Source organism: Alnus glutinosa, chromosome 1 (genome assembly GCF_958979055.1).
Source record: "Alnus glutinosa chromosome 1, dhAlnGlut1.1, whole genome shotgun sequence".
NCBI classification, from domain to species: domain Eukaryota; kingdom Viridiplantae; phylum Streptophyta; class Magnoliopsida; order Fagales; family Betulaceae; genus Alnus; species Alnus glutinosa.
Window position 1 is genome coordinate 15,500,348 of NC_084886.1, and position 12,744 is coordinate 15,513,091.

The 12,744-nt window shown below is 35.6% G+C and overlaps 1 protein-coding gene across 1 annotated transcript; it reads right to left on the minus strand.

Moving 5' to 3' along the window:
* Nucleotides 1-938: 938 nt before the first annotated feature.
* On the minus strand, nucleotides 939-12,476 carry LOC133874483 (uncharacterized). Its single transcript, XM_062312312.1, has 4 exons — nucleotides 12,271-12,476; nucleotides 10,076-10,911; nucleotides 8,539-9,068; nucleotides 939-1,551 (listed from the first exon to the last, which is right to left on the minus strand). The coding sequence occupies exons 2-4, from the start codon at nucleotides 10,824-10,826 to the stop codon at nucleotides 979-981; spliced, it is 1,854 nt and encodes a 617-aa protein (XP_062168296.1). The 5' UTR covers nucleotides 10,827-10,911; nucleotides 12,271-12,476; the 3' UTR covers nucleotides 939-978.
* Nucleotides 12,477-12,744: the final 268 nt, after the last annotated feature.

The following is a 12,744-nucleotide window of genomic DNA, read 5'->3' on the forward strand; positions in this document are numbered from 1 at the left end:
AGTAAGAAGGCACTACGAATAACACTCAAGTTAAATATTTTAATTATTTGATTTTGAGAGTGTTACATTATATATATAAGTTCCAAGGGCGAGTAAGTATACAATGTTCCGTCTAGCTTCAACCCCATTTGTTCCTGCCAAGATTGCCTTAATTAAACGGCATTAAAAAAGACACAGCGTAATCCTAAAAAACAACAACGTTAGGTTTTTTTTTTTCTTTTCTTTGAATAAATTTGGGCCCTTCCTACTTTTGACACGAGAAGTGCTGTAATTTTACCTACAACACATATATAAGTTTGATCCTTATGGTTAAATTAAGGAAGATAATTTTTTTTTTTTTACAAAAAAGAAAAGAAAAGAAAAGACTGTTGGAGAAAGCATCAATTAACCACAAATTTTACAAACCTGTGCACATATATAATTGTGTGTGTATGCCTCAATTACATGTTTTTGGTTGCTGCATGTATTGTTATTATAACCATTATTATTTGTCAATATCGTTGTTTCTTTCATTATTATTTTTAAAATAATATACAATGAGCAATATTTATTTCTCTCAAAACTCTATTCTAAAAGGTAACTTTTGGATTGAATGTTAATCTAGATATTATTTTGCAAAATACGACTTGTTACATAAATCTAAAGGAAATTGTCTTAAAATTACATGAGTTTTAATTTTAAGACAAATAGGGCCTAAGTTATTAGTTTTTTTTTTTTTTTTTTTTAAAGGATATCTAAATTTAACTACAAATAAGTCATTTTGTTATATTTTTTTCTCCAATTTTTAACTGCAAAAATGCCAATAGACATTTCTTCATGCAAGTCTAGTACGATCGAATTTGCCAAGTGTATCGTCACATGTAAAGTTATGCTTAAAAGATTTGAAAAAGAAAATACGAAATGAAAGAAAACTAAACAGACTTCCATTGGCCCTGCAGTTAGTCGCCTAAAAATGACTCTTTACATATTTTATTTTAATCATTTTGTCCCAGACACATAAAAGACGATAGGGAAGAAGGTTAAGCCAATGATACAATTGGCAATGGCAAGACCCAAAGAAGGCACTAACACAATATATGTGCCTGTGACAAATGCCAGCACCATTGCTATCAGAGCCCACAAAATGAACTTGTAGGCCATATCGAGAAGTTTATCACGACGATCTTCATTTAAATACTTGTGGAAAAGAAATGGCGTCAATAGGTGGATGAAGACAGCAGAACTTGACAACACCATGGATATGGTATCTGTAATAATGAATGCTATGAAAGCAACTTTTTTCCTGAGAAGTGCAGAGCCTGGGTGTGATGAGCTTTCTCCACTACCCATGAATCCACCAGGCATGGTAATACATGCTGCAAACGTCACGGTTGTAATTAGTGCACTCACTACCAAATGGGCTTCGGATGCTTTCTGCAACATTGATCTCCTCTCTTCCTCCCTCTTCTCCTTCTCCTTCTTCCACTCCTCTAGTTTTGTGGTATCATCATCTTCGTAAGCTATAACACGTCGAGGTTGTGGATACGGAGATTTCTCCTTAATCTCCGACTTCTGTATAATATTTACACCGGTATTATTAGGGACTTTTAGGAAAGAAAAAAAAAGTACATGCATGTATGACATACCCCATCTAACATTAACTACTATTCTATTGTCAACTTTCAATATCCTCCCCCAAACTTTAAAAAAAAAAAAATTTGAAAATATCACTCCAATGACAAAAATAATCTTCATAAAAATTTTAAAAATTCTATATTTTTTTTTTTAAAAAAAAAATGTCATTTTTATCTTTTTGCTAGCTTTAGAAGAACATTGATTTTTTTTTATAGTTTGGATATGATATTAACAATGTGACAGTAGTTTAAGTGAGATATGTAAACTTTTCTTGAATTCATATAGCTTGTAAGAAAAAGAACACGAATAATATTTTTATTTTAGAAGGGATTTAATATGGATTTTTTTTTATTAGGTTGAATTTTCTATGGATGATTTTCTATGGAATTTCATATATATATACCTCACGTTCAATTTTGTCTTCTTTTTTTTTTTTTTTTTTTCAAAATATGAATTTTGTTGCTGAATGATGTGTCAGATTTTAATTTCTTTCAATTCTTAGATATCGTAATTTAATTTTTGGAGTTTTAAAACGTTAATTGCTGATGTAGTAGATATGTTATATGTAGATTCTTTTATAATGTTGATGTAGTGCATGAGGCTATACCGCTACATAAAAAAAAAAAAAAAAAAAAAAAAAGGACCAGGGCCAAATAATTTGCTCCTTTCTCTCTCTCTTTCAAACCCTAGCAGCCGGATTTTCTCTTTGTTTCCCCTCCCTCCGGTTTTGGTTTTTGTCTTTGTTTTTGTTTTCTGCTTTTCTATCATTGTTGTTTCAGCTCGGCACTAAGCCGTGGGTTGCTGGATTTCTTCTCTCTTGGTGGTGCTCTGTGAAACTAAGAGGCGAAGATATTTTTCTCTAATCCTTATGAGGATTTAGAGTTCGAAGGTTTCAATCTACTTGTGGATTGATCTGGGTAAGGTGGCAAGCTCGATTTTCAAGCCGTTTTTTGAAGCTAGATCTATAATTCCCCGTCGATTTCTGCATATCACGCGCCCCCCATGGTGTTCGTCGTCGTCCTCCGCCTTTGTCGCAACTAGGAGTGTTTTCTCCAACTATCCGTACATCGGAGCGCGGTGTTCAAACGCCAGCAAGTGCTCCTCTCTCCCCTGCGCGTGATGGCTCTTCATCTCCTCCAATTTGCGATTGGTGGATCACGAGAGTTTTTGGTGGTTTTCCTGATGGAGAGAGATCTTCTGGCGAGGGCGCGTGGTATACATGAACCGTCTCCAGCAACTCCCTGCGCTCTTTGCTAGCTAGTATTGTTTTGTTGGTGTTTTGATTTTTAGTTATGTTTTGTTGTTTACCCCAACAGCATGCCATGGTAGATTTTATATCTAAACTATAATAGCTATTTTTATATCAGAACTTGCACTCTCTTATCTTCTTTAATGGAACTCATGTATCAAGAGAGGTTTTATTATTTGTCCATGTGCTAAGGCAGCTGCTTCTCAAGTCAGGATTTAGTCATGGACTTTGTTTTTAGGAGTTACTGTACCCCTAATTATTGCAACTGGCTCTTTGAGTCTCATATTATAATGAAGGTTTTTCCTTGTTAAAAAAATAAATAAAAATTACATAAAAAAAAAAAAAAAAGTAGAAACTATTATATATAGCCCCTAATTAACGTACATTGTCAGTTGTTTTCATAAAATTTTTTATTATTATTTTTTTAAGACCAACATGTAATTCGCTTGCCATGTAAGAATTATAAGAATAACCGTGATCAAATTAAATCATTCAAATCGCTTAAAGACAAATTTGGAATTCAAAACAAGAAAAAGAAAAAATATTGTTGCATGTAATAGAAAGAAAAAGAAAAACATGGAAAAATATTTCTTTTTTTATTGCAATAATTTTTTTATATGAAAGTTTTAAATAGACAATGGCATTATTATTTAACCATTTTTTTTTTTAGATAGCATTATTATTTAACCTTATTATAACTTTACACTTCTACAGTTTTTTCTTTTTTTTTTTGACATGTTCACACAAGAGCGGAGAAGAGTGATTCAAACTAGTGACCACCGTTTCATAAAGTGTGGTCCTCAGCTGATTGAACTACTCCTTAGGAACTTCTACAATTTTCATGCTGACTCCTGTAGGTACATGACATGCGCCTTATGAGACTATCAGTTATTAAGTGATAACTCAATCGGAAGCCCATCATCGTGGTTTGTAGAAAACGTCCTATTGGGAGTTCATTTGAAAAAAAAAAAACTTTTTTTCAATAACTCAATAACTAGATCTAGTTGCCACGGCGGGGCCACCAGACAATGGTCTTCGCCATCAGGTGGCCACAACACTGTCCCATTTTTTTATTATTATTTTAACTATTTGTTTTCCATACATGTAATTAGCAGCCCCTATACCTAAAAAAAAAAAAAAATGAACAATTTGAATCTTTAAAAAATATAATCTTAAGTTTTTTTTTGAAAAATGTTGTGTTTAATTTTTTTATAATAGTTTTGTAGTTTGTTTTGAAAATTTTGTTAGTGGTAGGGACCACATATGAAAATTTAATGGTAAATTTGAAAATGAGATGGATATGAAATGTATTTGTATCATTTTCCAAATCCATTTGGTTAAGTGGTATTTGAGAAGGGTTTTTAGCATTTAAAAAGTGAAAAGGCTTTTCTAAAAGCAAACAAAAGGGTACAATTTTTAAAACCCACGATTTAAAAGTCGAACCACAATTTTATTAATTACATTTTTATTGACTACATTTTGAAATTATTATTTTTACAAATCACTATCTTTTTTTTCCGAAACAACTTAACTAATTAAATGGGCACTTAATTTAGTAAAAAAAAGACAAACATGCCATTCAAGGAAGAAAAAATATTATTTAGAATTAAATGAGTTAGATATGTAAAAATACATTAACATTTACTCGTGTTTATTTAATTAAGATCGCAAAAAAAAAAAAAAAAAATAGAGATTTTAAAATAAATTAAAACTTGTTTAACAATACTTTTGTTGGGGATAAATCCCACTCAACCCGATCCAAAGAGGAGATTCGAAAGTCAAATAAGGTCCAAACAGATAAGAATAATGATCAGATAAGAATAATGATCATATCAGAAGTCTAAGAAGATATCAGATCAGAAGTCTAAGAAGATATCAGATTAGAAGTCTAATAAAGGATCAGAGTCCAATTAGAACTCTGACATCAATTCTAGATTTCGATTAGAACTCTGACAGCAGTTCTAGATCGACAAGGAGCAGGAATTCTAATCCAGCTTTGACTCCACATCTTTGCCTATAAATAGGCTCATACCCCAGGTATAAACGAGGACTCAATTTCATGCATAGAACATTATTTTCTCACAGAAGCTAACTTAGGCATCGGAGCGGGATCCCCGGAAGAGTCCCTAGTTTTTGTTGTTTTGCAGAATTATTGAGAAGCGAGAAGAACATTAGAAGAGCGTGCAGATTCACACCATACAGGAAACTATACCAACAGTTTGGCGCTGTCTGTGGGAACGATTATTCGTTCCTCATAAAAGAAAAATAAGATCCAGCATGGTGATGAACACACGTTCTGGAAGCCAGACCAATCGACAGCCCGTGGCCCCACAGGAACCGGTTATTCAGAATGATCCACAGCCTCCACCGCCCGGTGGAAACCAAGATCGAATAGCAGCGTTAGAAGCACAGATTGAAGACTTAAATGCAGAATTGTTACGCATGAGGCCGAGACAGCCCAATCCCGAGATGAACAGGGATGAGCGTGAGGAAGAAGATCACAACAGCAACACTAATCCTCGGAGGGAGGATGACCACCAAGGAGATCTGAGCAGAGTTATTGCCGAGCTAGAGAGAAGGTGCACACACATGGAGATGGAAAGGAATGGCAAAAGCAGATCTGTAGTTGTGGATAAGCTCCTAAGGGGTACAGACTCACCCTTCACCAGACGAGTAGCAGATTATCGGCTACCCAAGAAGTTTAAGGTACCCCAAATTCTAAGTTATGCTGGAGACGGAGATCCTCTAGATCACCTAGAGAATTTTCGAGCTCATCTAGACCTTCATGGGACACCCGATGAAGTAGCGTGTCGGGCCTTCTTCCTTACTCTTTCGGGGAATGCCCGAGACTGGTTCAGGAAGCTGCCCCCGAATTCCGTTGATCAGTTCAAGGAGTTGTCCAAAATATTCCTAACCGAATTTCTAGCTTTCCGAATAAGGAAGAAGCCTTCGGGATATTTGCTATCATTGTACCAGCAAAGCAACGAAAGTCTTAAGGAGTTCATGGCTCGGTTTAACCGAGAGAAGGTAACGGTCGAAGATCCAATCGAGGATATGGTATTTGCTGCCATTTATCAAGGAATTTCACTCGAGGAGCCTTTGATGAAGAAGTTGGTACGGAAGCAACCGAGTACCTTGCAGGGCCTCATGGATAAGATAGAAGAATTCATCAATCAGGAAGAAACGCTGAAATCTATGGCCAGTTCTAGGCCACCCCGAGAGACAGCCCCAGAAAAGAAAAGGAAATAATTCAGGAAAGCTGATGGGGAAGAGCAGAGGCAAATAAAGAAGTTCAAAGATTACAATTTTACACCTCTCAATGCCAAGATATTAGAAGTCCTTATGGAGATAAAAAGAGATCCAGCGTTCCGAGAACCACAAAAGATACCAGGTAATCCTCCTTACAGGAATGCAGGCAAATATTGTGATTTTCATAAACAAGCAGGTCATTACACCGAGGGGTGCGTAACCCTAAGGTTGTTAATAGAAGAATTCATAAAGAATGGCAAGCTGGTTCGGTTCTTGGGAGAAAAATGAAACCAGTAAGGAAATAACAGGCCTCGGAATCATCAGGACTATCAGCCCCGAGATCAGCAGCCACGGGATTACTATCCCCGAGACCGTCCTCAACTAGGCGAGAGGCATCAAGAGAATGATCCCCGAGATGACATAGAAAGAAGAGAAAACCGATGAAGCAGAAGCCCTAGGCATAGAGAGCCGAGGCAACAGCAGTATCTGCTCGTGATCCCATAAAAAGGACTCTCGGGAATTTCAGGCTTGCTTTTATTTTTTAACATTTATATTTGCAAAGAACTAGACTTTTATTTTTAATTCAGACTAGACAGAAAATTCCCCAGATTTTGGGAATAAGTATTTTCAGAATAAATGAATAAAGCTGACTTAAGCATCGGAGTGTTCCCGGTCTAGGGATTGGGAACCCGTTGATGTCGCTTATTTTGTAGGTAAAGCCTCTCGGATCATTCCTAACCGAGAGCAAGAAGCTAAGCCTCTCGGATCAGTCCTAGCCGAGTGCAAGAAGAAACTCTCGGATCAGTCCTAGCCGAGAGTCTCGGATCAGTCCTAGCCGAGTACAAGAAAAAAACTCTCGGATCAGTCCTAGCCGAGAGTCTCGGATCAGTCCTAGCCGAGTGCAAGAAGAAATCTCTCGGATCAGTCCTAGCCGAGAGTCTCGGATCAGTCCTAGCCGAGTATAAGAAGAAACTTATCGGACCAGTCCTAGCCGAGAAGGAGCCTCTCGGATCAGTCCTAGTCGAGAACAAGAAAAAACTTCTCGGATCAGTCCTAGCCGAGAAGGAGCCTCTCGGATCAGTCCTAGCTGAGAGCAAGAAGAAACTTCTCGGACCAGTCCTAGCCGAGAGCAAGAAAAAACTTCTCGGATCAGTCCTAGCCGAGAAGAAGCCTCTCGGATCAGTCCTAGCCGAGAGCAAGAAAAAACTTCTCGGATCAGTCCGAGCCGAGAAGGAGCCTCTCGGATCAGTCCTAGCCGAGAGCAAGAAAAAACTTCTCGGATCAGTCCTAGCCGAGAAGGAGCCTCTCGGATCAATCCTAGCCGAGAGCAAGAAGAAAAACTCTCGAATCAGTCCTAGCCGAGAGTCTCGGATCAGTCCTTGCCGAGAGCAACAAGAAAGCATTCTCGGATCAATCATTTCCGAGAGAGAGAAATAAAGAGAGCCAGGGGGGTCTGATTTAACCCTCGGGTTTTGCAGGTTTTTCATGAGACATGGAGAAAACCCTAAGGAAAAACAAGAAGGTAGTGGGGGGTAAGATTTAACCCTCAGGTTTTGCAGGTTAGCAGGTTTTCAAAAGGAGACAAAGCTCGGGTTTCCTTAGACATGGAATTCTCATTATTCAAGCAAGCTTCGGATAAAGGAATTGAGGGGTAACTGTTGGGGATAAATCCCACTCAACCCGATCCAAAGAGGAGATTCGAAAGTCAAATAAGGTCCAAACAGATAAGAATAATAATTATATCAGAAGTCTAAGAAGATATCAGTTCAGAAGTCTAAGAAGATATCAGATTAGAAGTCTAATAAAGGATCAGAATCCAATTAGAACTCTGACATCAATTCTAGATCTCGATTAAAACTCTAACAGCAGTTCTAGATCGACAAGGAGCAGGAATTCTAATCTAGCTTTGACTCCACATCTTTGCCTATAAATAGGCCCATACCCCAGGTATAAACGAGGACTCAATTTCATGCATAGAACATTATTTTCTCACAGAAGCTAACTTAGGCATCGGAGCGGGATCCCCGGAAGGGTCCCTAGTTTTTGTTGTTTTGCAAAATTATTGAGAAGCGTGAAGAACATTAGAAGAGCGTGCAAATTCACACCATACCGGAAACTGTACCAACAACTTTGATTTGAATTTTTCATGTATAATATTTTTATATCAACTTAATTAGGGATTGGTTTATTCTTAATTCGTAAACAACTAAAATTTAATTCTGGTCAGAAAAAGGAGAAAACTAATAATCAATATATATATATTCAACTTTCTTAGTTTGCCAAAAGATGATAGTTATATATATATATAAACGAATTACGGAATGATGGACTTGTGTTATGCATGATTTGAAAATGCATTGAAAAACGGATAAATAAATAACGATAGAAATATTATTTTTCAAATGCAAAATAAAATTATGTGTTACCTTTACTTCTGAGAATATTCCAGAATTAGCTTTAGCGATGTCCCATGCGCTGAGGTTTTTTTTGTTGAAAGCCTTCTTGTCGACTCGAGAGTGAGCAACAAAATCCTTTGCTGGCCTCAAAGAATTGGAATAGAAATGAAGAGGTGTATCCCCATCGGCATTCTTCTCATTTAAAAGATTGTCGAGAGACGAATTTTCTATTATAATCTTGATGGTACTCTCTAAGTAGTTCTTTCCTTTGAAAGCAAAATGGAGTACATTCCACCCTCTGTTATCAACCAGTTCGCAACAATCTGGACACCTTGATACAATGAGAGACACTATATCATAATTATCCTCATGAGCTGCAATATGAAGAGCTGTCCTTCCCTCTTTGTCTTTCATGTATGCTACATCTCTATCTTTATCCAACAACATCTCTATTACGTTATAACAGTGAAAGTATGTAGCGAAGTGAAGCGAAGTCCAACCGTCATTGTCAGCTATTCTACTTATACCTTCAATTTTATCCAAAATACTTCTGGTTATACCTAAAATAATTAAAATATGTTAAATGTACACAAGCAAGAGTACGTACTTGTCTGGAGATTGAAAAAAACGTCATACTTTATGAGCATAATTGAATCTCAATCTAATTTATTATTAATATTTAGTTTATACTTTCTTCATCAAAATCAAGGAACACATCAGGTTTCTATTTAATCACTTAAGCCTTAATTTAATTGATTAATAGTATTAATTATGTTCTCTACTGCTAACGTGGCTTTCCTTTCCTTGCAGCTATACAGGTTTATACTCAGATCAATCACCAACAAATGGTTAGTTTCTTCATTTTTTATTTTTTATTTTTTTGGATACAAGGTATTCTGTTTCTCCTATAGCTGGACAGTACCTTGAAATAGCTGACCCACACACAATAGTAGCGTAGTCAAGCATAGAGACCCAGCCAAGATCCACAGATTAATATATTCTTGTCCCTACACACACCCATCTACACCTATTGAGCGTTGAAACACAGGCTAGAAGGATTCAAACTAGTGATCTCATTGATATTATCCTCGAGAAGCCCCCAGCTCTGGCCAACTGAGCCACCTCATTGAGGTTAGTTTCCTCATTTTTTAGAATGAGTATTTCCTTAGATAGGTTTATACTCATATCACCATCAATCTTAGAATTAAATTAAAGGTCGATATTTTAGATTAATTGAACAGATAGGAGTGAAATATATGAAAAAAGAAATTCTCATTTGTTTTTCACATTTATGATCATCACCTAACTAGATCAAACGAAAGTCCATAATAAAGAACGCTACTCATTTTTTTTTCAAACGTCATAAAAACAATTTAGTTAGAAACTTAATTACAAGATTGTTGAATTGTCATACCTACCACACATATCAAGCTTCCATATATATATATTGAATTTATTATTTTTGGTCTACCACCATATAATTTTTTTTTTATCAAAATTATAATAAAATTTAAAGAATTAAAGCTGCATTACTCATTACTAAATTAACCATGCAAGTAGGCAGTACCTGAGAGACCATGACCATTTATTATGGTAGCATGCAAAGCCGTCCTACCAAGGGGGCCCCCATGCATCGGTGATTTGCATTTGTCTAAAATTTTGATCACCACATCTTTAAACCCTCGCTCGGCAGCTATGTAAAGTGGAGTCTCACCAGCATCATTAGCAGAATACGAAAAATTTGGGTCTTTTTCGATCAACAATTTTACAACCTTAAGATGATTATAACGTACAGCCTCGTGCAAAGCCGTGTCTTTTTCTTTGTTCATCATTTTGAGCATTTCTTTTACTGCTTCAATCCCACCTTCAAGGTCTTGATGGAGAGGTTTGGCACAATAATTGATTAGAACATCCACTATGTCATCATGCCCGTACCTTGCCGCAATGTGCAATGGAGTTTCACCTTTGACATTGGCTTGCTGTAACAATGGCGGACACATTTCAAGAATTTTTTCCACAAAGTTGGTTGTTGATTCCGATCCTGCATTGATGGTTGTTGTTGATTCCGATCCTGCAATGGGGGTTGGTGATTTGGATTTGGAATTTAGGGCTGTAATGTAAATATGGAGGATTGTGTTTTTATTTGGGGTTAATAGGAGGTCAAGAGACTGATGATATGTGATATCTTTGAAGACCTCGATTTTGCCTTTTGCTACAGCATTGTAGGAATCACAATCCATGCAAGTGAAGGTTTCTGTTTGCTCGGGCTTATTAGCATTAACAAATACCTGATATTCAGATGAACTGGAAGGATCCATCTTTTTACTGGCTCCTATGAATATTTCTAAACACAGTATAGTCCTTGAGTTAATAGTTTCTATGCCTCACCGTATACTCTTTGATCTGCACTTCAAGAAAATATCGTGAATTATGCATTCATAAAGTCATGTGAAACTCAAAACAACAATCCAATAAATTTTAAAATGGCAGTGCATGAAAATTAACATATCATTTCCTTATTGTAGAGGTAGATGGTCAAATCACCAATTATCACAAAAATATAAGTCGATAGAAAATAATTTATTTAATTATTTAATTAATATTTTAACACTAATTGTCAGATGTGAACTTAAACTTTCACTTTATTTAATTAATATTTGGGCTCAAACTCTACATGAATAAGTAAAGCCAAATATGTAAAATATTTTAATTGAAATTGGAGATAGGTAACAGAAACAAAGTTTGAACTTTGGACTTTTTGCTCTAATAACATATTAAATCATATCAAATATCCTAAAAGGTTAAACAAATAAAAAAATGATTGATTTAATTATTTAATGAATATTCTAAGATAGACATGGCATAGATTGATCAGATGAAAACAAATTAAATTTCTTTGGTTATCTATAGCTAGGAAACTATAATTAAGTATTGTTCATATTACTTAATAACGTCGAGTTTAGTCATCTAATTCCAATTCCTCTTGGTCCAAATGTTCCAGGTGTAGTACATACTCCAAATGGTACCATTGGCTTACTCTCATGCCAACTCGTGATGACACAAAGTATGTATATTAATTATTAGGGGGCCTTTGGCATATAATAATATAGAGAGCCTAACACCATCACCAAAAGCTAAGGCAGCAGCTTATCCAAATTAACATCAAACTCTCTGTATTGGTGCACCCAAAAATAACTCGATTTTAAGAGCATTAGCAACAGTTTTTTTTAAACTTTTTCTTAATTTAGAGAATTAAACCACTTTTTGCTTCCATATTTAAATGCACTCTGCAATAACTTCTCTTATCATTTTTATATACCATTTAAATATTCTTTAATTAAATGTTAAGAAAAAGAGAAACGAAAAAAAAAATTATTTAAATATTATTTCAAATAAATGCCGGAGGAATTAATAAGAGAGGAAAAATAAAGCTTTTTATATTAAAATAATGCTATATGAACCATTTTTGCTTTGCTAAATGTAGGGTACACCTTTTGGTTCATTAGTGTTTCCTTAGTTTAGAAAATAACAAGAGAATCTGATTCAAGTGTGTTTTCAGGAGTTTTCCTTACATGTACGTAAAGAAGAGAATAATATTTAGGAAAGCTGCTGCTAATGCTCTAATACCTGTATCCTAAACCATTAGAATTTTTTTTACAGATAAACGCCAACAGCGACATGAGAGAAAAAGCTCAAACATCCTGAGTAAAGGGAATAATCAATGAGTAATAAAGTAAAAACAATAAGATACGGTGAAATTACCAAGTTGAATTTGCACCAAACATAGTGGCAATGACAGTCGTGAGTCGCAGCTTTCGTCGTGAAAGTAACTCCAAGTTGATGTCTAGCTAGATTGGCCAGTGACTATGTGAGAGGAAGAGAGATAAAGAGGAGAGAGTGTAAAGGGGAGGCGAAAGTGAAGGAAAAATGAAGAAACTAGCACCAGAGAAAGCAAATAAGGGGCAAGTGAGATGGTTACAAGTGTTGGGTTGGGCAACGTTGTTCCCAAATATATAGCAAATGCTTTAATTTGAACTTTGAATCGATGGTTAGGCGGGATAATTAGGTAAAGAAGAATAAAGAGATGTTTATTAATTACATGCTAACAGCTCGCATCAACTTGAATTAATTTTTAATATTACTTAACTGCTGGTATCAACTTGAATTAATTTTAATATTACTTACAGCTCCTTGTCTACATATACATGGAAAACAGGAAGAATAAAGAGATGTCTC